This window comes from Plectropomus leopardus, chromosome 3 (genome assembly GCF_026936395.1).
Source record: "Plectropomus leopardus strain MGB_pleo_1.0 chromosome 3, ASM2693639v1, whole genome shotgun sequence".
NCBI classification, from domain to species: Eukaryota; Metazoa; Chordata; class Actinopteri; order Perciformes; family Serranidae; genus Plectropomus; species Plectropomus leopardus.
The window spans coordinates 7,377,701-7,404,819 of record NC_142178.1 but is presented as its reverse complement, the minus strand read 5'-3'; the positions used below and the strand labels follow the sequence as shown (position 1 = coordinate 7,404,819).

The 27,119-nt window shown below is 38.8% G+C and overlaps 2 protein-coding genes across 3 annotated transcripts; both read left to right on the top strand.

Moving 5' to 3' along the window:
* The first annotated feature begins 1,528 nt into the window (after positions 1-1,528).
* On the top strand, positions 1,529-12,532 carry LOC121942246 (recombining binding protein suppressor of hairless-like). 2 transcript variants are annotated; one of them, XR_015776183.1, is made up of 12 exons: positions 1,529-1,650; positions 2,813-2,845; positions 2,979-3,074; positions 3,190-3,355; positions 4,156-4,330; positions 4,498-4,635; positions 5,280-5,392; positions 5,563-5,703; positions 6,782-6,937; positions 7,088-7,191; positions 8,134-9,014; positions 9,054-12,532. XR_015776183.1 is itself a non-coding variant. In XM_042485392.2 (11 exons), exons 1-11 carry the CDS (start codon positions 1,631-1,633, stop codon positions 8,474-8,476), a joined length of 1,485 nt encoding a protein of 494 aa, XP_042341326.1. In that variant the 5' UTR covers positions 1,529-1,630; the 3' UTR covers positions 8,477-12,532. The 2 variants fall into 2 exon arrangements, 1 of the variants encoding a protein (XP_042341326.1); XM_042485392.2 differs by having other exon boundaries at positions 8,134-12,532.
* Positions 12,533-13,313: 781 nt separating this feature from the next.
* LOC121942449 (stromal interaction molecule 2) lies at positions 13,314-26,181 on the top strand. Its single transcript, XM_042485663.2, has 12 exons — positions 13,314-13,999; positions 17,225-17,355; positions 18,963-19,074; positions 19,214-19,325; positions 20,332-20,447; positions 21,971-22,148; positions 22,236-22,413; positions 22,566-22,727; positions 22,897-22,997; positions 23,089-23,336; positions 23,691-23,877; positions 24,051-26,181. Exons 1-12 carry the CDS (start codon positions 13,876-13,878, stop codon positions 25,564-25,566), a joined length of 3,165 nt encoding a protein of 1,054 aa, XP_042341597.1. The 5' UTR covers positions 13,314-13,875; the 3' UTR covers positions 25,567-26,181.
* The last annotated feature ends 938 nt before the right edge of the window (positions 26,182-27,119 follow it).

Below are 27,119 nucleotides of genomic sequence, written 5' to 3'. Positions count from 1 at the left end.
ATATTCAGAAACTGTGCCTTTCAACATGCTGTCAGGATTGTCACAACTATAGGTTGCTAATGACTATAAATTAGCTTTAATGTAGTTTTTATCAGTTCTGAAACAGACAATGTACCCATGTACTTAGAACATTATCCTGGCTGCTGTCAGTGTTTATTGTCAATTTAATTCATTTTTTATGATGCAGCTCCAGACCTCATACCCTATGACAACACAAATTTGAGTTTTAGCACTTAAGCTTTTGGTTTTAGGAGAGTTGTTCATGTTTACTAATATTTTTGGACTTGGACCACAGGAATAATGTATGAATTTTTGAAAATGGTCATTGTTTCTGGTTAAACCTAAATATTAAAAATGGGTCACTTTGTATTTCCTGTCGTGTGTTGGAATGATTTGCAGTCTATGAAAAAAACAGGATGTTTTAGAAGGGGGTGAATACAGATATACTTGCAGACTGTATATGAATAATGTGTATTTTGAACATAAAAGTATGTGAATGTGTTCTGGTAAAAACCCAAAACTCAAGTGTGAGCCTGAAAATGAGCATTATATATATATATATATATATATATATATATATATATATATATATATATATATATATATATATATATATATATATATATATATATATATATAGAGACCTTTAACCCTTTAACATCTGGACCAACATCAGTTTTCTTGTGCAGCATTTAGATGCCTTTCCATAGCATTTAAACCTCTGAAGCATGAGAGAAAATTGGTTTGATATTTTTCAAAAATACATGAATAAACACAATGAGCGACTTGGCAAGAAGTTTCCCACAAACTGCAAAAAAAAATAATAAGATAGTAAAAGGTGACAGGAAGACAATCTGAAAATTAGCTTCAGGGATTATTACATATTATAGAAAAAGTAATGAAATTGACAGAAAAACACGTTTGTAATTATATTAATTATAGGTTTAAAATTATATTACAAAAATTAGCACTTCCTTAAAGTTATTTACTTATTTTTTTGTTGTTTTTTTCAGGTAACTGCACATGTTTGTTTGTTTTTTGTTTGTTTTTTTAAGAAATCAAGCCAGTTTGCTCAGGTTTTAAAGGATCAAAGCAAAGGGCATATTTCTCTAATAATAACTACAAAACTGGTAAAGGCCGTGTGAAGCATTTATATAAGAACATATAGATCCAAGTGTTACAATTCATGTAACACTTATTAATCTTCAAGCTGTGTTTCCAGCTCTGCAGCGTAGAGAGGTGTAGTTCGCTTTATTGCTCAATAAGGCGTGGGAATCGAGTTACAGTGTGGGTGCCTTGTGAAAAAAAAAAGCTAAGTTGTGAGAGTGTCTATTCGTCTCGCGATACAATCGGTCCGTCTACGTTCGTGTCTATTGTGAGAGTTTTTGCGTTCTCGCGCGACTTTGTAACTTTCCCACGCCTGTTGTTGTGGCGTCTGCCCTCTGCCCGTCGCCACTCCCGCCCCCTGCTCTCACCCCTCTCCTCCGTCACACCTCCCCCTTCTCTCTCCCCCTGCTTTTCCTTCCAGTCTGCTTCTTCTGTTGTGCCGTTGGCTTTGGTGAGGGGGCCGGGGGAGGGATCTCGCGATTGTTGGACTTTTTTTTTCCAAGGGGGGAGAGTTATTTGGAAGATGGCGCCCGTTGTTACGGGGTAAGTGCTGAAATTCAAACCATATTGATATTTAGAAAAAAGTTTTTTTTCTTGTGGTAAACCGTTGCCAGTTAATAGTGTTTTTGGGTGACGTTTTTGGCTGTTATGAGTGTTGGCTTTGCCCCAGTAAGCTCACCCCACACAGAGCTACTTTGTGGCTTTCTGAGGGGTCAGTTGTGCTCAACTATTCTTCGTTGTATCGTCTGGTTTCTCTGCCATTGGAGTTGTCGTATGACGATATTGACTCTGTTTCAAACTGTTACAAAAACTTTTTGTCAGCCAACAGTTTTGCATTTTGAATTAACTAGGCTACTTCTCCTGACTGTGTCTATTTATTTTCTGATTCAACAAAATGAGAAGAGCAACAATGTAACGTTACTATCTTAACAAACTACGCAGACTGCTACATTGTTACTATTTCACTTCTAGATAAGTTAAGGGACTGTTCGGTATTTATGGGAGTGGGGCGGGGGTTGTGCAAAATGCGGGAATCACTTCAGTTCTTTTAAATAATTTTTTTAAGCTCTGGGAAGGGAGTTTTGTTTTTGATTTTTTTTTGGATCAGGGAAGGACATTCGTTGCATATTTATTTTAAATATTCTCAAAACACCCAAACTGGCAAGTGGGTTTGGAAGGCATGTTGTCTTAAAAAACACCATCTATCAGCCAGAAACTGAGGAATATGGGTATTAATGGTGTAGGGAGCCCCAGTCACTCAGGCAGGCTCAAGAAATAATATTTGTGATTCCAGTTGGGGGTCGGGGGGGTATCGCATTTTATATATTGTTTTATTTTGTATTGCTTAATTGTATCAATGCATGGATGCACGGTATTGATTTTTAATTATATAAATAATTAACACTGCAAATACAAAGGAAAACCTTTGGTAGCCCACTAGAATAGTAAAATCAGTTTCCTGTTCAGTCCTCTGTATATTATATATACTAGAAGCCTAGAAAGAGAAGCAAAACTTTTACTATGTATGATGTAGTCTTACACTTTTATCTGAATTCTTAACACAGTGTAATACTAAGGGCTCCTGCACTACAGATGTCACTGAGATTGTGCACATGGTCACCCACTTTCAGTCAAGCTTGTTTTTATCTCTGCAGCACTAAAACCACATTTAAACGCCTCGCACCCTCTTGTTTTTGTTTTGCAGGAAGTTTGGCGAGCGACCTCAGCGTTTGACAAGGTAGAGATACACACAGGCACCACTTTACAGTGCAAACAACTCAACACATTGAAATCAGTGTAGAGGTGGACTTGATTACAGTAGAGAACAATTTGTTCAGTCAGCACTGCATGTTTTTTTGTCTTCATTTCAGGGAGGCTATGAGGAATTACTTGAAGGACAAAGATGATCAAACGGTGCTCATACTGCATGCAAAGGTTGCACAGAAGTCATATGGCAATGAAAAAAGGTTCGTGCGGGACTGTTAAACACGGCATACTTTGAGTTTGTGTGTGTTTGATGGAGAAATCACTGCCGTTCAAAGCTTCACTGAATGTTTTTCAACCTTTGCTTGTGTCCATTAGATTTTTTTGCCCTCCACCATGTGTGTACCTGCTGGGCAGTGGCTGGAAGAAGAAGTTGGAGAATATGGAAAAGGAGGGTTGCACAGAGCAGGAGGCCCAGCCGTGTGCGTTCATTGGGATAGGCAACAGTGAGCAGGAGATGCAGCAGCTCAATCTGGAGGGAAAGGTTGGTAGGCATAAAAACAACAACACAGTAATAACACACGCTCTGCTCATAATTCCCTCATTCTAGCAATCGACAAAGTACTTGTTTTGCATTTTCTTTGGTTTTATTAACCCATAGGAACATGTTTTATGTGCTTTTCATTCTTTTTTTTTTTAGCATTTTTGCTGTGTTCATATATAGGGCATACATTTTGGAAAGATTATGTATTTTTGTTTAATCCAGCTCAGCTGCTACAATAAGTCTAAAATACACTGTGGAAACTAAATTGTTACATTCAGACAAGTGCAAATAATGCGCCATTGAAACCCATTCAAACTGACATTTTTGATCCCACAGCCATCAAAGCATAAAAACATGCATTGTATTATTTCTGGGTGTCATTCTGGGCTTTCGCCTTGGAATTTGTAATTTTTACTATTTTTTTTCCTGAAGACATCATTTTTACCATATTTGGCATATGGAGAAACTGCATGCTATTTCCAAAATGATTAAATAATTAATTTATGACAAAAACCTGGCATTTAAAGGGTTAATATTCTGAATATGAATGAATATTTGATATTTATGAATAGAACTGATGTTAGTTAAAAAACATACTTAATAAAAGTAGAAAACCATATTAAGGTGTAATATTCTTTAAAGCGTGATTTTGAAAAGCGCATGTTGTCTGCAGAGCGATTGGGTTGCCTGTAATAAGGTGAATGAACTCTCAGAAGGAGACAAGAGGGAAGTGAAAGGGGGACTAACAAAACTGCACACATACACAAAACCCCCTAACCTGTGTTTTTTCCTTGTATTAGCATTTCTGCACAGCGAAGACTCTGTATATCAGCGACTCGGACAAAAGGAAACACTTCATGCTGTCTGTGAAGATGTTGTACGGGAACAGCGCCAACATAGGAGTCTTCCTCAGCAAGAGGATCAAGGTCATCTCCAAGCCCTCCAAAAAGAAACAGTCCCTGAAAAATGCAGATTGTGAGTCACAGGATGTGTCAACACACGCACACACACACACACACACACACACACACGCACACACACACACACACACACACACACACACACATTAATGCAAAGACAGCTGTAAGGTTTCACCACACATTGACACTTATCTCTCTTCCTTTCTTTTTCTTCCTCCCCAGTGTGTATCGCTTCAGGGACTAAGGTAGCGTTATTTAACCGCCTGCGTTCCCAGACGGTCAGTACCCGGTATCTTCATGTGGAGGGGGGGAACTTTCTTGCCAGCTCCCAACAGTGGGGAGCTTTCTACATTCACCTCTGTAAGTCCCTATTCCTGTTTCATTAAAAAAAATCCTTCCCTCTATTTTAATTTTGTTCTCTTTGGTCATTTCATTCATTTTTATTGATGTTTGTCCTTTTTTCATGTCTGTTTACACTGACTGTGAGCCTCTACTTTAACCCTTTGAAACCTGAACAAATTGGCTTGATTTCTTTCAAAAACATGGGGAAAAGGGCATTAAGCACCTTATGAAAAAATGGCCTAAAAATTAGCAAAAAGAAAGAAAGACAAAAGTAAAAAGCACAAAAATACCTAAAAATCTGCCGAAAAAACATAAACAACAAAAAAAGTAAATGCCTTGGAAAAAAGTGCTTAATAATAATAATAATAATAATAATGATAATTTTGTAAAATAATTTTAAATATATAATGACAGTAGTGATAAATATAGTTTTCTTTCTATATTTTCCCCTATCTTTCAAAAAAAATTATTTTCCAAAGCTACCAATTTCTTGCAATTTGCAGTTTCAAGTTGCTCATTACTCTTTATCCCATATGTTTTCAAAACAAAGCAAACCAATGCAGCACAAGAAAAATGATGTCGAGCCAGGTTTCAAAGGGTTAAGGCAGAGAGGACGTTATCGGCATTTATGTGATGTTTGTGTTCTGTGTCGTTTTGTTTAGTGGACGATGAGGAGTCTGAAGGAGAGGAGTTTGCTGTGAGAGACGGCTACATTCACTATGGACAAACGGTCAAATTGGTCTGTTCTGTTACTGGCATGGCCCTGCCCAGACTGGTACGCATGTGTCTGTGTCGCTTCATATGTCAGCTGTGTGTTGTTTGTGAGGGAGTGAGTAGTCAAAACATTGGTGTACACCCAGGTGTGTCTGTAACTGTACACCTTTGTTTTTGTACATTATTTGTTTCTGTGTGTTTATGATGGGCGTGTGTGCTTTAATTCCTCAGATCATTCGCAAAGTGGACAAGCAGACAGCATTAATGGATGCAGACGATCCAGTGTCCCAGCTTCACAAGTGTGCCTTCTACCTAAAAGACACAGACAGAATGTATCTCTGTCTCTCACAGGAGAGGATTATCCAGTTTCAGGTGCTCAATCACACACACTTTTTTTGTTTGATTTTAATCTTGCTTCTTAAACGTGGCTCTTGTAAAGTCTCAGTTCCAGTTTTTTGCGTTGAAAAAAGTACTCATTAAGATATATATATTTATAAGAAATAGAATCTTATTTCTTAAATCTGAGCTTTCCTATAAAGTCTCAAAATTAAAGCATGTATTTCTGTCCGTTTTCTGTATTGCCTTTTCAATAATTGTTCATTAGTGATACAGATGGTTTCCCGCACATTCATTTATTTGTGGCAGGCCGTGACGATCAAAACATCTTGCTGACACGAACCAATCATCTATTTTTGGATCTGGACTGTTCCTCATGAGCATTGTTTGAATATATATGCTGTGCTGTTATGCATTGTATCACACTCTGGGCACAGACAGAGCAGCTTTTCCTTGAAAGCAAGGGAAAAAATAATTATCATTATTACATAATTATAGTGATGTTACAGAATTATTATATTTTTAAGAATTTCCAGGTCATTTCCTTGTTTTGTTTTGTTTTTTTAACTTTCTTTTTTTGTGCTTTTTAAAGATATAAATTTTCAGGTAATTTTCTTTGCTAATTTTTGGGTCATTTCTTGTGTTGTTCTTCTCATGTTTTTGAAAGATATCAAGCCAATATGCTCTAGTTACAAAGGCTTAAAATGTAACTTATTTTATGAAATTTAGTTTTGCAGAAATAGAGAAATTGTTCCTGGTAAGTAAGAGCTTACAAACTCGTAGTATGTTACCTCTGTGATCTTTCTGTCGTGGTGTTTTTTGTGAGCTGGGATGGTGCTGCTGTTTCTGCCTGTAGACAGCAGAATTTTGACCTGTCTTCCTGCAGCAGGTATTTGTGTGAAATAAGTACCCACAGGAGAGGTCTACCCATTTGTTTTAATGAGCATTCCAGTGCGAGAGAAGAGTCTTATTTCCCTCTCTAATCTTTGTCTTTGCCAAGCTCTGTCTGACACTATGATATCTTGCTCAAGTGTGTTTTTCCCCTTTTTAGATATAAAAGTGGGAAGTAAAATTTATTTTATGTTGTTGTGGTTTTTTTTTTAATCTTCTCAAGGCCACGCAGTGCTCCAAAGAGACTAACAAGGAGATTGTTAACGACGGGGCTTCCTGGACTATCATCAGCACTGACAAGGCAGAGTACACCTTTTATGAGGGTATGGGCCCCGTCCCCACACCGGTCACACCTGTCCCTGTGGTGGAAAGTCTGCAGGTATGCATGCAGCCTTTTCTGTTGAAAACATGCGTGTTATGTGTTTTATCAGCAAACATGAGTGCCACTCTGGTTACCAGCTTCCTCTTTTGTTACTCAGCTTGTTGGATGTTTTTAAAAAAACTTTTTTGTGTGTGTGTCTTTTTCAAGTTAAATGGTGGAGGAGACGTGGCAATGTTGGAGCTGACGGGACAGAACTTCACCCCTAACCTCAGAGTTTGGTTTGGAGATGTGGAGGCCGACACCATGTACAGGTGAGTGTTTAAATCTGTGTGTGAGTTGAGGCCGCTTCTAGGCATGAGCACGGGGGGGCAGTGCTCCCCCAGATGCTCCACTTGCCCCACTAATGCTAAACATAGGCATCTTCAGCTCCAAAAAAACTCACTTCTAGCAGTTATTGTCACTGAAGCAACTTGTATACGTGTTTGGATTTTAGGACATTTCTAGAATGTTAGGACATTTGTAGGATTTAGGACGTTTGTAGAATTTTAGGACATTTCTAGGATTTATGACATTCCTAGGATTTTAGGACATTTCCAGGATTTTAGGACAGTTCTTGGGTTTCAAGACATTTCTAGTGTTTTAGGACATTTTTAGGATTTTAGGACATTCCTAGGATTTTAGGACATTTCTCAGATTTCAGGACATTCCTCAGATTTGAAGACATTTCTAAGATTTTAGGAAATTCCTTGGCTTTTAAGACATTTCTAGGATTTTAGTATATTTCTAGGATTTTAGGACATTAGGGTTTTAGTTGGGACCTCGATCGGATTTTGGGGATCCTCCACTGTCACTTTTTTTTATAAACAAGCTCTATTTTGATGCTGTTTTATGCACTGTAGCACCTTATATACATACTAAAAGTACAAAACAATTCCCATTGTGAATAACTTTATTTTTATTGTCATTTAGAAAATGGTTGGGGGAGCCACCTGGCACCGTGTTGGGGGGGGCAGATTTGGCCCGTGGGCTGCACATTGATTATCACTGTCATAGTGCGTAAAAGGGCACAAAATTGAGATTGTTTCTTAAACAGCTTTGGATAAAAACATGAAACAGATTAGCGTACAAGCCTAAAAAACAACTCATATTGCCCGCCAGCATCTCTCAGCTCTCATTCAAAGCAGGCTAGAACAGGGCCTGGTGTGAGTGTGTGATGGCTCAAATACTTAAAAATCATCCGTCCGTCCACTCAGATGTGGAGAGAGCATCCTGTGCGTGGTGCCGGACATTTCTGCCTTCAGGGAGGGCTGGCGCTGGGTGAGACAGCCGGTTCAGGTCCCCGTCACGCTGGTCCGCAACGATGGAGTCATCTACGCCACCGCCCTCACCTTCACCTACACCCCTGAACCGGGGCCCCGACCCCACTGCAGTGCCGCTGGGGCCATTTTGCGGACACATAGCACGTCTTCGTCATCACCAGCATCTTCATCCTCACCGTCATCGTCGTTGGGCGGGCTCGGGGACAGCCACAGTGCGTACAATAGCAGTGACTCGGGCATGTCGTCAGGGGCGTCAACCATGTCGGTGCAGTCATAGTGATACTTATTTGATATATGCGCTTTGTGGGACTGAGTGAGAAAACGTGTGCATGTACTTTTGAGCCAAAGAGGCTCATGGACCTGTGAAGAATCGCACACAGACTCTGGAAGTCTTCATCAGAGAGCGAATGTGATCATCGGGAATGCTAAAGGACGTAAGGGGGGGGGGGGTTAACCCTTTAAAACCTGGCTCAACAGCACTTTTCATGTGCTGCATTCAGATGCCTTTCACAAATGTCAGCACATTGCTTTGGATTTGTTTGAAAACTTGGGGAAAATTGCCATTGAGCAACTTGTAATGTCCTGCAAATCGCTGGAAATGAGTAGATTTAGAAAATTATTTCTATAAAAGCTTGGAATTTTTTTCCAGAGAACTATGTTTATAACTATCACAATTACATATTTGAAACGATCTCACAGAATTCATTTTATTATCTATGATCAATGATAATTTATTAAGTTATCATTTTAGCTATTTTTAAGTCATTTATTTTAATTTAGTTTTCTTTTTTTACTTTATTGTTTTTTATTTTCAGGTAATTTTCTTTTTTTACTTTATTGTTTTTTATTTTCAGGTAATTTTCTTTTTTTTCCCTTTTTCCTAATTTCTTTAAATTGTTTGGGTAGTTCCAGCTGAAGTTGCTCATCGCCTTCTTCCCGTGTTTTTGAAAGAAATCTAATTTGCAGAGTTTAAAGGGTTACAGAGAATACTGTGGAAAACAGAAGACTCTTTGGCTCCCTCTCCTGGTTTGTTGTGGACATGTCCACTCAAAGGATCATAACATTGTTGAAGACAAATCTGCCATCTAATGCTCACAGCAGCCTGATTCAACAAGAGGCATTTTTTTTATTCTCCTGTGGGTTTGGAAGCCGTTCTCACGATGCTCTCTTTCTACTGAGATCGTCTTTTACTGAAAAGCATCTGATGTGTGCAAGGGAAAAAAAAATGTTGTAAGAGTAACATAGTTTTTACGGACCAAGGAATATTATTATATTATTTTATTCATATTATATTTTATAAACTTTTGCCGAGGTACATTTTGACTTTTTTTTTTGTATGATACTGCATAGTAAGTTCACCTTTGTTACCAAATAGAATTTGTCATGTTTGTTGACTCCTTTTTGAGTTTTGTCTCAGTCTTCTAGGTCACTGAGCTTAACCGGTAAGTCCCTTATACTCTCAACAATTTTTTATATCAAAGATTTTTGATGAGTGTAGTGTGTTTAGGATCATTTCTAATACACTACCAATGTATTTTGGGAGACCAAGGCCTGTGTTTTTTGTAATAAGTGCTTTTTCTTTTGTACCAGAGTGCTTAAACCTAAATCTAATCAGTCTCTTTACCATTCTACCACAGTGTTGAAGCCTTTAAAACAAATGACAGTTTATGTTAATTACCACTAAACCAAGAAGCATAGAAGGAGGGTCAGACTAATATCCTTTTATTCAATCTGTGCACATGGCACAGTAATTTTTGAGAGGCCTTTAGTTTACTTTTGTGTTTATGTTTTGGAAGAAGAGCTTTAACAACTGTAGCCTGTATAGCAGTGACCTCACAGTCCACATACATGTAAGTGCAGCAGTGTGGCACTGCAACTGAGCCTTACTGAATCCGTCAAATATGTCTGCAAACACGGTGAACTCATTTGAATACAATCAGCTATGGTGGTGCTACGGTTCTCATGCGATGTTACGGTTTGTTCTGCCTCTGTCGGCCTTGTTCAGCAGGTTTAACCTAAAAATGTTGACTAACTAAATAGTCAGAAATTATATCATTGCCTTGAAAACCACTACCCATAGTGTTTGCTTAATATTTCTCACAAATTATCTTCATTTCTATCTTTTTGTTTGTTCTGTGTATCATGCTTCAGGATTGAGTTTCAAGTAAACGTGTTGGCCAGCTGACTGACAGTTTTCGTGACAATGATGTGAATCGCTTAATGTGTGTATGTGTTTTCAGCGTGCCTAAGAAGTAGGTTTATGGTTGCACAGATGAGAAATTATAATGATAGTCAGATAACTCTTTTTTTGCAAACCAATCACCACAACAGTGTTGGCATTGTACACGTCTGCAAATCATTGATTTGTTACATTTGCCTATTATTATGTAGCGCGGCGTATCTCAGATCTCTCAAGTACCACTTGTCCTGCATGTTTTAGATCTCTCCCTGCTTCAACACAGCAGATTCAAATGATCAAGTCGTTATGAACTCCTGAAGTCGCTTAATATCGAGCTGATCATTCATTCAGCTGCGGTGCAGTGCTATGTTAGGAAAGGATGTTTGGCTTATAATAAACCTGATTTGTGGGCAAAATCCCAACTGGAAATGCTGTAAAGTCTTGGTTAAAAGAAAAAAAAAGAAAGAAAAGGTACCTTTTCGTGGCACTATCCCTGCTGGACAAAACAGTCAGTTGCACAAAAAAACACCCACTTTTGGTTCGTAAAAAGCCCCTGGAAACATCAGTGACTTTGCTAAAAAGCACCTAGTTTTGTTTGTCTGTCTGCAGCTTGGCAGGTGTCTCACCAAGGTGTCATGCCATCCAAAATCTCCCCCCTTCTTTTCATTTGATTTGATTTATTTCAAACATGTAAAAAAAATAAAAACAGGAGGCAAAAGAAATGATGACTTGGCTAACATATTTGAAAAGGAGTGAGAAGAAATACAAACTTATTTAATGCCGCCTCTTCTCCATAAGTCATTTTTTAATTAACCGGCTTCCCTATTAATGTAATTTGACTCATACTCTAATTAAATTAATGTATATGTATACACCCACATACTCAAAATCAAATATCTACAATTTTACATTATTTACAGAAAAAAAGAGGAAGATAAACTAGGAAAAAAAAAATATTAAGTAAAAACTCTGGATCCCTTGGAGACAGAGTGCCACCTTAAGATGACAGTCGGCGTATATATTACATCACTTTAGAAACATTAATATGATGCGTATGAAACGTGCAAATGCAACGTGTTTTTAGGTTCCAGAAATGTACAATTCCAACAATTTATTTTCTGGCAATGGTGCAGTTTTGTGGTACCTCCTGAACAGTTCAGTCTCCATTATTTTTGTTTTTTATGCTCTCAGAATACAGTTTGATGCATCGTGTCTTGATTTGAGGTTTTATATCAATTTGGTGTCAGTACTTTGCTTTAAGGTACAGTATGTAAGTCCTGCCGAACAGGGGGGCAGCATTTTGTCCTTTAAATGTCATTCTACTGTTGTGTCCATACAACCGCAATTTACAGTCATCAGTTATAAATAAAGGCAACTCATAACTGACAGCAGAGCAAAAAAAACAGCCGGTCAAAATAAGGCTGCTATCTTGTGATCTTCACATGTGGTGTTTGTGTATAGTTAATAGTTATAGTTATAGCTTACTTAGCTCAGTTTTAGCAGCATCACAGTAACAAGAGAACAGTCACATCACGCCGTTTGAAAAGTTTATCTTGAACTGTAGGCCTACGGTTTTGAGTTGTCATTCAGTACACTAAAGATATGTTTCAGCTTTCACTGGCGACGCTTCTTTAGTTCAGTTATTCAGTTATTTTAAACTGAAGAAGCCTCCCAGACGAGAGGTGAAATATCTTCAAGAAACTCAAGCAAGCTCACTTGCGTATGATATAGCACTTAGCTGGTTGACTGAGAATCTTCACCAAAATATCGATGTATCGGACTACCCACATGTAGGCTTTTTTTTTTTCAAAATTGAAGTGTTTCCAATTTGGCGTGCATTGTACTGGCAATTTCAATTTTCCCAAATTGAGGGTTAATGGAAACCTGCCTACTATAAACAAGGCCCACTGTGATAGAAGTTAGCACTGTCATTTGGTGTACTGTGAGGGAACATGGGAAATCAACCTCAATGTCGTCATCACATTGGCAGCTTCACGAGTATTTCCACTGCTCTTGTTTCTTTACTCATATCCTTCCTTTTGTTTGCCACTGCTCTTTTCTGTATGACATCTCCTTATCCTCCTGTATTACTCTGTCATAAGTAAATCAATCTGCCATGAAAGGTCATGAATAAAATGCTGAAGTTGAATGTCACATGTCATTACTGTCACGGTTGTTGTGGAGTATTTCAGTCTTTTTGTTTGTTTTTATCATCCTTTCTCTCATCAGCATCAATGGAATCATGTAAAATGCATTATATACTCTATACTCAGATCCTCCAGAGGTCTTATTGGACATGTGCCACTTGGGCATGCTCCACAGGGTAGAGGTCAAAGCTGCCTCACTATTTTTAAACAGGGAGCTGAATAGCTGGAATGAAACCTGACACTTTGTTACTGTCTGAGTGTGCGTGCATGTGGTCTGTTTGTGTCCCTTAGACATTTCAAACAACAATTTTCAGAGATATACTGTGTGCGCCTGAACGTGATGAATAAGTCGCAAGCCACATATAGACACTATTAGAGATCTCGTGAACAGGTGTGCAAACATTGACAAAGTCAATTCACATAGCTCGGAGATCTGCAAACAAGGAATCACGACTGTCAGACCCAGACAGCCCGGCCATGACATATGACTCACTACTCCTGGCATGATAGTCTTGATCTCACTTCCCATATGGAGGTCTAAGGAGCTTTAATTGATCCTGCACCCATAGGTGAAGCTAAAAAAGCAGAAAGGCTGGTAAAAATCGATTAATGGGACTTTTCTGTTGGTTTTACGCATCAGTATGATGCATTCTAACTGGTTCTTTTGGCTTATCCAAAAACTGCAAATTGAGGTCACTGGATCAGTGCTACACCCTTGTGTGTGCTAGGTTTGGGGGTTGTTAGGAAACATAATAAAGTGTCAGGGGCCCTGTTGCTAGAGAGAGAGAAAGGGAGAGAGAGAGGGAGAGACGGAGAAAAGGTGGAACGAGGGGAGAGGCTGTCAGTGCCGCGTAAGGACGTCACATCTCGACGTCTCTTTTGGGAAAGGGGTGACAGGGAAGAACTGGCCAAGTACGACTATCTGCCTCATAAAGAGACCGAAGCGGACTCCAACTGCACACGAGGAGCAGAGGGGCTGTGTGCATCCTGAGTGGGATTATTGGGGTACTTTGCACATTTTTTAAAAAGGGGGAAAAAAGGGGTTTTCACGCGCCCTTAAAAAACAGTTGGTGAGATCTTTTTTTTTTGACCCTGGATGTTATTAATGATGGCTGAGCCTCGGGACTTGTTTATCCAAACTCTGTTTTAGGCCACGAATGGATTTATAAACGCATTATCTGTCCGTTTTGTTGTTGTTGTTGTTGTTTTTACTGGAATACCATTACCCATTTTTGGAGTATTTTTACGCACAACCCTCTTTTATTTGGATAACTCTGTGTGTTTTTGATTTTTTTTTTTTTTTTTTTGCAATTAATACTATATTTTGAGTGAGATTATATACCATCTGAAATGCTGCCTCTGGCCCCTCTGTTGCTCCTCGTTTTCCCCGCCGCGCTCTTTGCGGCCGCGCAAGGCGCCGGGGACCTCCACGGATTCACTTTCCACAGTGGGAGCGCGGGTTTCGACCCAACAGGTATAACTCAGGAGGAACTGCATCCGATAGGGAAGTTTGACATCGTTTCTCTAGCCTTGTGCTGGATAATGTCTTTGCATTGTATTCAGATCTGCCCTGTCATTGCAAATAACTGGACAATTATTTATAGGTAGGACATAAATCTGGTTTGCACATGTCACTACTGATGATGACAGACCGTTTGCTATACATTTAATGATAAAAAACTACAATCTTTATATTTTACATTGATTTATATTGAGCCCCCCAAATTCCAAAAGGTTATTTTTCATTTTTACTTTTTTTCTTTTGGCCACAAATGAATTATCTTTGGTGAATACGTTCTTATCTTGTGGAAACAATTTATCTTTCATTTTTATTTCATGCACACAAGATAATAGGCTAACTTATTCCCGTAATATAATCAGTACTTTCGTATAACATAATGAACTTGTTCCCTCAAAGTAATTCACATGTGTGTACAAGTCAATTATTGGTTCCCACAAAAACATTTACATGTGCATACAAGATATTAAATTGTTCCTTGATAATAATTAATTTGTGTGCACAGACTAATAACCCCACAAAATAATTAACTTGTGAGCTCAAGATGATATCTTGTCCCACAAAATAATTAACATGTTCCCATAATATAATTAACATGTGCGCAGATAATAACTTGTTCCCCTGAGATAATTAATTTGTGTGCACAGACTAATTACTTGTTCCCACAAAATAATTGTTCCCACAAGATAATTAGCTTGTGCACATGATAATAAGTTCCCACAAGATAATTAACATGTGTGCTCAAGATAATATTTTGTCCCACAAGGTAATAATTTGTTCCCTGATAAGATGAATAACGTGTGAGCACAGGATAATACCTTGTTCCCACAAGATATTTAACCTTTTTCCTCAAGATTAACATGCACATAAAATATATTTTTTTTAAAAATCCCTTTTTTGTGTTTTGGAACGCATTAATTGTTTGTTTCTTTTTTTGATTTGACCAGATAACATTTTTTAAGGCCATGTTCATTTAAGTAACTCTAAACGATAGAGTGAGCTGCTTCACTTTAAAGCAGTAGCGATTGTTCCACAGACAGCTCAGTTTGAGAGAACAGCTCACATTGTCTGAACACCTGTTGGTAGAATTTGTTCTTTTAATCTTTGCGAAGCTTAAAAATGCTGCCAAAAAGACATTTGGGAAAGCACTCTCCTACACTTTTCCAGTATTTGTTGGTGAGTTAAACTCAGGTCATCTGGAGGTCCTACAGGGACACAGATAACACACACTCTCTTTTCAGAAGGCTTTGCATACACCATTGATATGTGATAGCCCACTCAGCTAAGAGGTCTCCTCACTGTTGAGAAATGCAAGTTTCATCAACAACCATGGATCAATGTCTTTGCTCAGTACTTTGGTATATATCTCTGTGGGAATGAGCAGAAGTGCATTTCATTGACAGAAGTAGTTACCCTCAAAGGTCCCCATCTTTAAATCCTGAGAATTTCAAGTGAAATGCCAGATTGACAAGAATTTTAATTATTCATCGACATGCCATTTAATAATCTTGAAAAGAGCGTCCCACATCTGTCCTTAACAACTGATCATTTTGAGCCATTCTCTCCCCTAATGTTCAGTTTGGGTTTTTGCATCTTTAGAAACCTTTGCAGTGAACACGGGCAGAAGGGATTGCACCATATGAAAAAGATTCTATTATTTCTACCATTGCTGCCAATGTTTTGCAGAAATGTTCTGAGATTAACTCGAGAACACAGTTTTTTTTCCTCCTCGAGACGTCAGTTTTATTTCCCCATAGCTCTATTCTTCCTTGCATTCTGGGCAAAGAGCGGCTAATGTTACTGCTGCTGGTTTTGATAGAGGGTCTAACTAGAAGACCTTTGACCCCTACGTTCCTTTGAGCATCAAGACACAGTCACAGAGACAAAAATGGGCTCTGACTCAGTATGGCGGCAACGCTGTTTGTCATCTTCTCCTGTATTAGAGTTCCCATAAGCCCTGAACACACTGTACGACTTAAAGTCTAATTACAACAGTTGTTTTGGCTATGACCAATTTTCTAGAGAATCCTCATTGGCATGCGACCAAGTACAGTGCATCAGGAACACATTGTCTAATTTTGTGCTGGAGTTAAGGACTGAGCCTTAAACTCATGGCTAAAAACAGTTGAAGCTGTTTTGGTTAAATCAAACATACTTTATTGTGTTGTCACTGGCAATATGTGTTGCCAGTTCACAGTGGTTCAAACTGTAGCAGTCTGCTTTACTAGCCATGACCTACAGGCTTTTATGCAAACAGCAATACACAAAACTTTGGGTTCAGTAGCATCTGCGTGCTATTATTAATGCTTCAATTCTTCAAATTAACAACATGAGTTGTGCACAGTGGAGCCTCCAGAATTTTTTCATATGGGTGGCCACATGGGGCCCCTGAAAATCTTATGTTGGCATACTAAAGCCAAAAAGCCATAGCTGAATTTCAGGAATTCTATTATGCTATTGGAGTATATAGGCTAGTTCAAAACTATTACAATATGAGAGTTAAGAAATCCCGTACTGATATACTTTGATTTCTTATTTCACAGTTAATGTTACTATCTGACGTGCACCGACTAATACTGGTATACACTGGTATTACTGGTATTGGTATACATTTTGAATTCTACAACAATCCTGTTTTTATATGTTATGTATCTACACATTTTATAACTTGTTCTTCAGTTAGGCTGGTTGCCCTTTTTCCTTGAAAAAAAGACAAAACACACAGCTTTAATTTGAAGGAGCAGAGTAATTGTAATGTCCCTCTCCAGAATCCCAGTGGTGACACTGACGTCTCTATGTGCCCTTCCATATTGCACAAGTCTTAACCACTAGCCTAACAGGAGACACTGCATAATTAAATGTTTGATAAACATGCAATAAATAATGGCTGGCTCAATCTTTGTGTTTTAAGAGGAATTATGGTCAATGACTTATGTAGATTTCTTTTTTATTGTTAAAATCTCGATGACGAGACTTCTCTGATGCACAGTAGTAAAGAAGAATGAATAAGTAAATCTGCATGCTTCATCTTAATTGCTCATACAAAGCGGAATGATTCATTGTGCATTCAAGTTAAATTAATCAGTCACTCAGTACTGAGAATATTAGTTGATCTGTCTTTATATCTCAAGAGTTTAGTGAAATAATCATTTTTTAAATGTCTTTGCTTTCCTGACTTAGACCCCTGTATGGTGGTGTATCCACCATGTATCAGCGAGGCGGATCGCTACAGCCTGGAAGCCCTGCGGAGCATCCATCAGATGATGGACGATGACCAAGATGGAGGGATCGAGGTGGAGGAGAGTGTGGAGGTACAAAGCTCTCTCTTTGCGAAATGTTTACCCCAGTTCCTTAGCTGTTATGAATCCCTGTACATGTATGTTCTTGCAAGAGACAGACAGGATAAAGCAGTACAACAACAGGTGGCCTGGCTGCTGGGAGAGTCAAATGCTACTTCAAGGATAGCAACGGTATAACTTTGCTTTTGGCTCTGTGACAAAATTGGTTTGCACTAATAGAATACTGCAACACTTGTGACCTTCATGGTCACACTTAACAGTATAAATCTTCTTAATGTTTCCTGACTCCTGCTTTTTTTTGTCTTCACCCAGTTTGTTATAGATGTCGCACACAAATTTGAAAGACACACTGCTTTCCTTAGTGGTGTAATACATTCTGCAAATAATATCTTTCAAGTTGATCAAACTTCAGTTATTTCGATTTCTGAATTGCATGAAAAAAAACATGTTCATGGTGAAATAAACTTATACATTTTCCAAAATGATGTTGTAAAGGAAAGGTTGATGCATTTATTTGTTGCCTTTTGCAGACCCATATTAAATTGCACCTCTTTTTTTCACAAATTGCACCTTTTTCCCCTTCAAATTGAACCTTGTTTTCCACAAATTGCACCTTTTCCCCCCAAAATTACATCTTCTTCCCCCTCAAATAGTACACTTTTTTCTCAAGAATTTGTACCAATTTCCTTTCAAACCCTTTTTCTCCACAAACTGCACACCTTTCTTAACAAATTGCACCGTTCCCTCCCACATATTGTACTTTTTCTCTTAAAATTTCACCCTTTACCCACAAATTGCACCTTGTCACCCACAATTTGCCATTTTTCCTCCACAAATTGCACCTTTTTTCCCATAATTTGCACTCCTTTCTCTACAAATTGCACCTTTTTTCCCATAGTTTGCACTCCTTTCTCTACAAATTGCACCTTTTTTCAACACAACATAGTGCCAAAAACAAGGCATATTTTTCATTCAGTCATGTAAACAGATGATCTCTGCATATGACTTAGTATGTGTGTTTAAATACATATTCACTGCATGTAAAAGTTTGTTTGTACACATGTGCAACTTGGTGATTTTGTTTTTTGCGTAGATGATGAAAATGTTGTCAAGAATGAATATTTTGTCCAAGGAGAATGTGAGTCTCTAGTTATATGTGACTTTGGTAGTAAAATGAGAATTCTAGAATGCCTTTGCCCTCCAGAATGCAGTTTAGCGATACAGTATCCAGGGGCTCGGGTTGCCGTTACCATGGAGAGGTCAGGGAGGGGGGTGCGGGGTGGGCTCATCAGACCACAGCCCCAACATTCCTCTCGCCATCATATGAAGCCTCCGTTTACAGCCAAGGACACATTCCAAGACAGCACGCGCACGCACACACACTTGAGTTTGCAATACACGCAATACTTCTTGCATGCATTCTAAATAAAAACAGTCTCCAAACACCCACTCCTTATTCCTAGATTGAAATCCAAGTCCATAAAGCACTGCAATACTCAACTAACTTATTTTGGACAGAGGAGGTTGTTCTTAGTAAAAGATATGTGTTTGGTGAACCCCTAACTTTGCTCTGTAAAGTTGCACCTGAAAAAAAAGCCTTATTTTCACATTCTTTGCAGTTTATCATTGAGGACATGAAGCAGCAGCAGACCAACAAACACAGCCACCTGCACAGAGAGGACCAACACATCACAGTTGAGGAGCTCTGGAGGGGCTGGAAGTCATCTGAAGGTGTGTGTGTGTGTGTGTGTGTGTGCGTGTGTGTGTGTGTGTGAGAGAGAGAGAGAAAGAAAGAGAGAGAGAGAGAATTTGTATACAGCTTTACTTATTTTTGTCTTATTTTTTCATCTTTCCTTGTTACTCTTCTCAGTGCATAATTGGACTCAAGATGATGTGCTTCGCTGGCTGAAGGAATTTGTTGAGTTGCCCCAGTATGAGAGGAACTTTAAGGACTTTAAGGTCAATGGAAACACACTCCCCAGGTGAGGATAATCAATGACAACGCCATAGTCAGCTAGATGCTGTGTCTCAAACTGGATACTTATACATAGTACAGTGCATACACTATGAACATATTTGAGCAGTGTGCAAAGACACAAATGAGTACAAACTGACTCCAAATGTCCTAAAAGAGACACAAAATGACTATAAACAAACAAACAAACAAACAAAATGTATACAAAGAAAAAAAGGGACAAAATCACCTCAAAGAGACACAAAATGACTACAGAGACAAAAACGACCAGAAAAGACACAAAGTGATCTCAAAGATACACATAATGTCTACAAACAGAAACCAAATGATCCCCGGAAGAGACACAAAATGACCACAAGTAGATACAAAAGGTATACAAAGGGACAAAAATGACCAAAACAGAATCAAACCCCCTCAAAGATATGCAAAGAGACACAAAATGATCCCCCCAAAAGACCACAAAGAGACACAAACCCACAGCAAACAGATACAAAACCACAAAAAGATGCATAAAGACACACAAGACAATAATTAATTAAGAGGCAAAACTACTGCAAAGTCTTCATGTATTGCTCCTCTGTAGAGGGAGTTGGTGAGGTCATTTGCATATCTGTGCCCACGGGGCTTATCATCTCATAATCCACATCAGCATTTACAATATTGTTTGCATTATTATTTAATAATTAACCCAAATTAACACAAACTGATGAATTTCATTGGACAATGGTATGATTATCTTGGTAGTGAAAAATACTTTTGTATCCAAGTGTCCAATGTTCCACACAACTTTTTAACCATTTTGAGCACACCATCCCGGTACTCAGGTACACTACATTTTGCCATACTTCTCAGTGTCAATACACTAATGCACTCAAAATAGCAGCGTAAGTACAGAAGTATCCAATTTCAGACACAGCAGCAGTTTCCAGCGCACTGTTGTCCAAGCAAGTTACTGTAAAAAGAGTTGTCAAGAGTCATAATATAACACACTGAACTCTGACATCTGTATGCAGGATTGCAGCCAATGAGCCTTCATTCCTGAGTGGCCATCTGAGGGTTCAGGACCAGAGAGACAAACAGAAGCTAAACATCAAAGCCCTGGATGTTGTCCTGTTTGGACCGCCTACACGTAAGAAGTCCTCACACAGTTCCCTCTCCCTACTCTTATGGCTCTTTAGCCTATTTGCCTCTTTAGCTTGCATACCGACTCTGCAGTTTCCTCAGACTTTTACAGTGTTTAAAGACAATTACTGTCATGCTTCTATTGTACTAATTCTCTAAGAAAGCTCTGGTAATTTCTTAATTCTTCCGTTAAAAAAATGGATGGAATGGAAGAACTAATGGAACAGTCAGTCCGCAAATTTTGCTTAAATTTGCTAATCAACTGGCAACTTAAATGTTACCAAATTTAAAAAAAAATGTTAGTGGTTTTGTCTCAGCTGTCACCTTGGAGTCACAATGGCAGAGGGGAGTGATGGTACTCAACAAGCACACTGGTATGTGTCACAGTAGGAAAAGCACAGGTGAAAGTAATAAAATCAGTGGTGGGGAATTCCATTTAACTGCTTTGGCTTTTGGTTCCTGGTGTTGTGCATGCTGGCTCACTGTCACACCGTCATGGCTAACTGAGATATTTGAATAGAACACAGCCATCGTTAACGTCATTAGGAGCAGCTGTGGTTTTTCTACTGCATAAACGCAGTCTTGAGGGGACGTTTAACCAGGCATACAAAGTGAAAACACCTGTGTGGATTTGTGAGCAGGGGTTTCAAATCTACAGTTAGCAACTTTATAAAAACATATTTTTTTCATATTTGCTGAGAGTGTAACTATATCCCAAAAGTTGTACAGGAGAAAAAAAATCATGTTTCTCTGTCTCCTGCTCCTGTTGGCATATGCAAGAATCCACTATGAATAAAAAACCAACCCATCAAAGCCAAAGAGTCTAACACATCTGCCAGTCACTGCTTATGGACTGCCATTGCCATTTTCTTGCCCCAAATGTTTCCAGAAACGTGTTTTAGTGTACTGTTTAGCTGTAAAATGTGAGTTTTTGACATGGCTACCATGTTGTAAGCAGTCAAACAAAACCAAGCACTGCCCATCAGTCAAATTTTGCCCTATACAGCTAAACACAATGCTGAAATATGATTCTTAAAATACCTAAGGAAGAAAAAGACAATGCCGTAACAAAGTCTTGGTTTATATTTGATCAAAGCTGCCTAGTTTGGCAGTTTGACCGCAGTTCAAAGCAGTAATTGACATGATTGACAGCTGTGTAGGCCCTGATCAGCTGTTTCCATTCAGGCGTGGAGGATTCTTGCAAATGCAATTAGAAGCATTAGCAGGAGGAGGAGGGCTGTTATTTTTTCACAGATTATTTGTCTTTTTCTGTCAGGATATTGTAAAGTTTCAAAAATATGACAAAAAACATATTTTCATAAAATATACCAACTACAGCTTCAGAGGACTAAAACGTGTCCATGGAAATATTAAAGTTGTTAGTTTAGCAGTATCTTTAAGGGTATGATTGGTTTTCTCCATGCTGTTAACTTAATGTGTCACTCAAGTCTTTACTATCCCATCGCCTGTGATGCGATTATGATACGTTCATCACTAATTATCATAAACCAACCATCCATTCCACCATAGGCCCCCCTCATAACTACATGAAGGACCTGCTGCTTATTGTGTCAGTGGTAATGGGAGTTGGAGGCTGCTGGTTCGCCCAGGCCCAGAACAAAGCCAGCAAACTTCACATAGCCAGGATGATGAAAGATTTAGAAAGTCTGCAGAGGGCTGAACAGAGCCTCATAGATCTGCAGGAACAGTGAGTATTCCCCTATCAATGTCTAGTGAACATTTCTGAATCGACTTTGTTTTGCTTGATTGCACTAAAAAAAATTTGCTTTCTCAGACTGGAGCGAGCACAGGAAGAAAAACGCAATGTCGCAGAGGAGAAACAGAGCCTGGAGGAGAAGATGAGGGATGAGATCATGGGGGCGCAGGAGGAGGCTTACCGCCTGCAAGAGCTAAGGCAGGGAGCTGTCAGCGAGCTCAGCCGCCTCCGATATGCGGAGGAAGAGCTAGTGCAGGTAGAAACATAGCTAAAGAACTGCTGCACCAGATGCTTATCATTTTTGTTATAGTTGAAATGATTTGATGGAGAGAATGTAGGCTTAACTGCAGTTTTAAAGAATTCTTTTACGTACTAATCTTTGACAATTGCCTGATGCCATCCCCTCAGGTCCGTGGAGCATTGAAGCAGGCGGAGAAGGACATGATGGCTAGCTGGACTGCCTCAGAGGGTCTCCAGCTGTGGTTGCAATTGACACATGAGGTAGAGGTCCAGTACTATAATGTCAAGAAGCAGAGTGCAGAACTACAGCTTGCCACCGCCAAGGAAGAGGTAACACATGAAAAACGGGGACGCACATGAAAAACCCACGGCTCTTAGTAACTGCACGAGATATGTACACAAGTGTATGCAAAATATGTAAAGGACATCTACATTTTTAGAATTCTTTAAAACTTAACTACATACCTATCAATTTACCTTCACTTGTACTCCCTTGCAGGCAGAGAGAATCAAGAAAAAAAGGAGTTCTGTATTTGGGACTCTCCATGTCGCCCACAGCTCCTCTCTAGACCAAGTTGACCACAAAATCCTGGAGGCAAAGTAAGTCACACAAGTACCAGTGCAAGTTTTGTTTGTGTCTATAACAATAAATGCAGAACATAGGTTACAAAGGTCTTTGTACCTCCCATAGGAACGCCTTGTCTGAAGTAACAGCCTGTCTACGGGAACGCCTCCATCGCTGGCAGCAGATTGAGCGCATCTGTGGCTTCCCCATCATTAGGAACCCTGGTCTATCAAACCTCACTGCTCAGCTCTACTCAGACTCAGTTCCCCTGGGGTTGTCCAGAGTGTCCCAGCCATCTTGTTCATGCCATAGCTCCATCCATGGATCTATAGAGGATCTGTTAGAGGAGTCTCCAATCTTACCACAGATGCAAGGTAAATAACAGGAATGATGACTTTTTGATATTTTATTTGGATAACTATTAGTTTCCACAAAGTCTTCAGATCAGGTGACGGTGAAGGGCAAAGCTGCAAATTCAGCAAACGTGTTTAGTGAGACAAATGACAAACAGGAACCCTGTGAATGAACCTCCCAAGTAGCATGGTTTGCAGATAGTTATGAGCTAGTAGTCAGTGTTAAATTGTGTGAATTTATTGTCCTGTTAGCCACTGGGTTTACAAAGATGTGTGAATAAATCGTGCTTTGAGGTCAGTACATACTCATTGCTACGCAGCTGTCTTCTGTTATGGATCAGTTTCACTGACTGGTTCATCTTGGCCTTCCTCCAGTTCCAGTTCCAACACTGAAGCGCTCTCCTCGGACACAGGGATCCACCGTATGTCGGTCACGTCGTCACGGTGTGATCACTCAGCCACCGGCTGCCATGATCTCCCCAGATCCAGATCTTCTTATCCCCATCCGAGCCCCATATCCTTGTGAAGAAGAGGGGCTCTTCCTGAAAACTCTAAAGAAACAGTACGTCTTCTTGTCCATAACTTTTGGAGGCTAATTTGTTTTTACACACTGCTCATTCTACACCACTGTGTATCAGCAACACTTGTGTTGATACAATCTTTGCTTAATTTTTTATTCCCCCTCCCCCTGTCCTTTCTTTAACTTATTCTTTTTCATTTTTCTCCCACTAATAGAGACTCACAAGAGACGTACTCAGACTCAGAATATATGGCTTCACCTCCTCACAGCAAAATGTTCCCTAGTCCCACTGTTGACACTTCTCAAAAGCTCTGTCATGATGAAACTGAGCTGCTTTCAGACGGCTCCATTACAAAGCCTCTGAGTAAAGAAGTGGAAGCAGTTGTTGAATCTCCAGTTCGTAAAGTGTCTTTAGAAGAGCTTGAAGCTTCATTAGATGTTTCCAGCAAAAAGATGGCAAAAGACACAGCGTTGGATACTTCTTCAGAAACCCCTTCTTTGAAGATATCCAAAGATGAGTCTTTGATTGAAGCTACATCAAGGAAGATATCCAGAGACAGGAGTGAAGTTCCCATGGATGTTGAAGTTAGAAAGGAGCTTTCTAATGAGTTGGAAGCGGAATTTCCAATCAGGAAAGTAGAGAGAGATACAAAAGGTGATTTGATGAACACTGCTTTGAGGAATGTATACAGAGAAAGAAGCGATATATCTCTGGATGTAAGAAAGGTTCTTTGGAATGAATTAGAGGAGACAACAGATGTGGCATATAGGAAAATATCAAAAGATATGATGGGGGCTTCAATTGACAGTGCCTCAAGAAAGATGATACGAGATGATGTTGAACGTCCATATAACTCAGTATCCAGAAAGTTTGCAAGAGATTCATTGGGAACGTCCTTTGACAGTGGCTCTAGAATGCTTCCACGGAATAAAGGAGAATTCCAGCTTGATTCCTCTGTGAGGGCTTCAGCAAAGGACAAAATGGTTGATGCAGCTAGAACACCACCAAGAAAGATATCTAAAGATGAGCTGGAATATTGTTCAGATACTGCTTCCATAAAGATGCTACCCAGAGAGAAATTTGAAGCACTTATGGATGCCTCGTCCTCTCCAGAGAAGCAAGAGTATGGTTTAGAACCATCAACAAGTAGGAGGATAATGAGAGAAGAGCATGAGTTGTCTTCTGGTTCTCTCAGAAGGAGAATACCAATAGTGCCAAGAGATGACACTGACTCTTTCATAGACACTCCCACAGGAAAAATCTCCAGGGATAGAGTTGATGTTCCAATGGAAATACCTAAACAATCAATACTGAGGGAGGAGCTGGGAGCATCCGAATCAAGTTCATCTACAGGTCGAATTGGACAGCCAGACCTTATGATAACCTCCCAGGTACCATGGAAGTCGTCATCAGACCTTTCCACTGGCCCGCTGAGCCAGCTTGTGTATGATGGGATCCTTGAGAAGTCCTGCAACTCCATGGCCATTACCCCAACCAGCCTCTCTTCTTCAACACCCAACCTGCCTCAGGGCAGACTGCTAACAGAGACAGAGCCACCAGTGCCACCACCAAGGGCTTCCATCCCATCTCCTGCATTACCCTCTGAGACTGGAGATGAGAAGAACAAGCATAAGGAAAAGAACAAAAAATCCTTAAGGTTAAAAAATCTTTTTAAAAAGAAAAATGAGACATCTCCAGAAAAGCCTCAAAGTGGTCTTCAGAAACTCTGACGATCAGCTTAAAAAGTTTTTCTTTTTTTCTATTTAACATTTTATTGAATTAGAAATTGGAGTTTCACAATCTCATTGAAGATTTATTGCTAGGAAAGCTTTTTTCTTTTCTCTTATTAAGTCTTATGTAGACATATGGTTCACACCATATATGATTTTAGATGCATTTTTTTGAGGCTTTGCCTATAGTTGAAAGATTAAATGATGTTTAAACTGATGCTGCTCTTCTGTGTAACAGAGGCAATGCTTGAATTCAATTTAAACCTCAATTTAAGGCATTTACTGCATTAGAAAATGGATGCTTCTGTTTCCATGCAAACATTTTGTTTTATTTAGTGATGTCATTATGAAAGCTGGATTCTATATCTGTTTGGTTTTTCTACACGTTCTTATAATTCATTTGAAATCAGAGCATCTAAGTTTGAAAAATATAGTGTAACATATTTCCATGCATCAATCCAGATTTAGCAATGTTTGAATCAGTATTTGATGACAGTTTAAGAATGGTTTGATTACCAGAATATTAAATGCCAATGTTACAGTCTTGATAAAGCAGATAATTCTTTTTAGATATAGACTTTTAATAAATAATGTCTAAGGATGTTTATCTCTTCACATTTGATTGTTGCTTTTTTAGTCTTTACTATTTATTGCTACTCAGGATGTACTTAGGAACAAATTACCAGGGGTCTTAAATATGTTTGACAGCTGTATATGTCTACAGCAATGAATAATACATTTTATAACAAAAAATAAATCCTTTTATTGCTTTTGAATTATATTTTGTATAGATCGTCCAATAATGTTATACAAACGGAAAGAGATGTGTTAGTGCTAAACTGTTTGTGCAGGAAGCCTTTGACAAGGTTTAGACAGCCTCAGTTTTTTTGTTTGTTTGTTGTTGTTACTTTTTTGTAGTTAGGTTCAAATGCCATTTTCAGTCAACATCTGCACTTTCAAGGTGTGGTTCCCCTGCAAATATCGCTGAACTAAATACAAAATTAGTTTTTTTAAATGATTGCATTGGTCCCTGATGCACATTGGCCATAATTAAAATTGCTGACTACTTTTAATTTATTGTTTGCTTTTTGGAAAAGGATCAACCTTAACATAGCCAATACTGACCCACTTTAAAAAGCATCTGTCTTGATGCTGATCCTGTGGATTGGCCGGGGACAACCCAGATTTTAATTGAAAATGTTAACTTAATGCTGAAAATGTTGCTTTTATTTGATAAAGACCTATGAATAGTTTGCTTGCTCACTGTGGGTTTTTTTTAATGAATGCATTTACATGCATATTTTGAATGCTTAAATTGTTTATTTTATTTATGTTTATTTTCTTGTTTACAGGGAGGTGGGTTTATTTGAATTTTAAAAAATCAGAAATTAGTTTTAATTGATTTGAAAGTTAGTTGCTCATTGGATTTTTTTTTGTTCACTTCAAGTCTGAGGAATATATAAATCTTGTTCCCCTCTCTTGTCTTGGATAACTGTAATGTGAATGTAATATGTCATAGGCTTATCTGATGATTTATTAATAAGTGATGATAG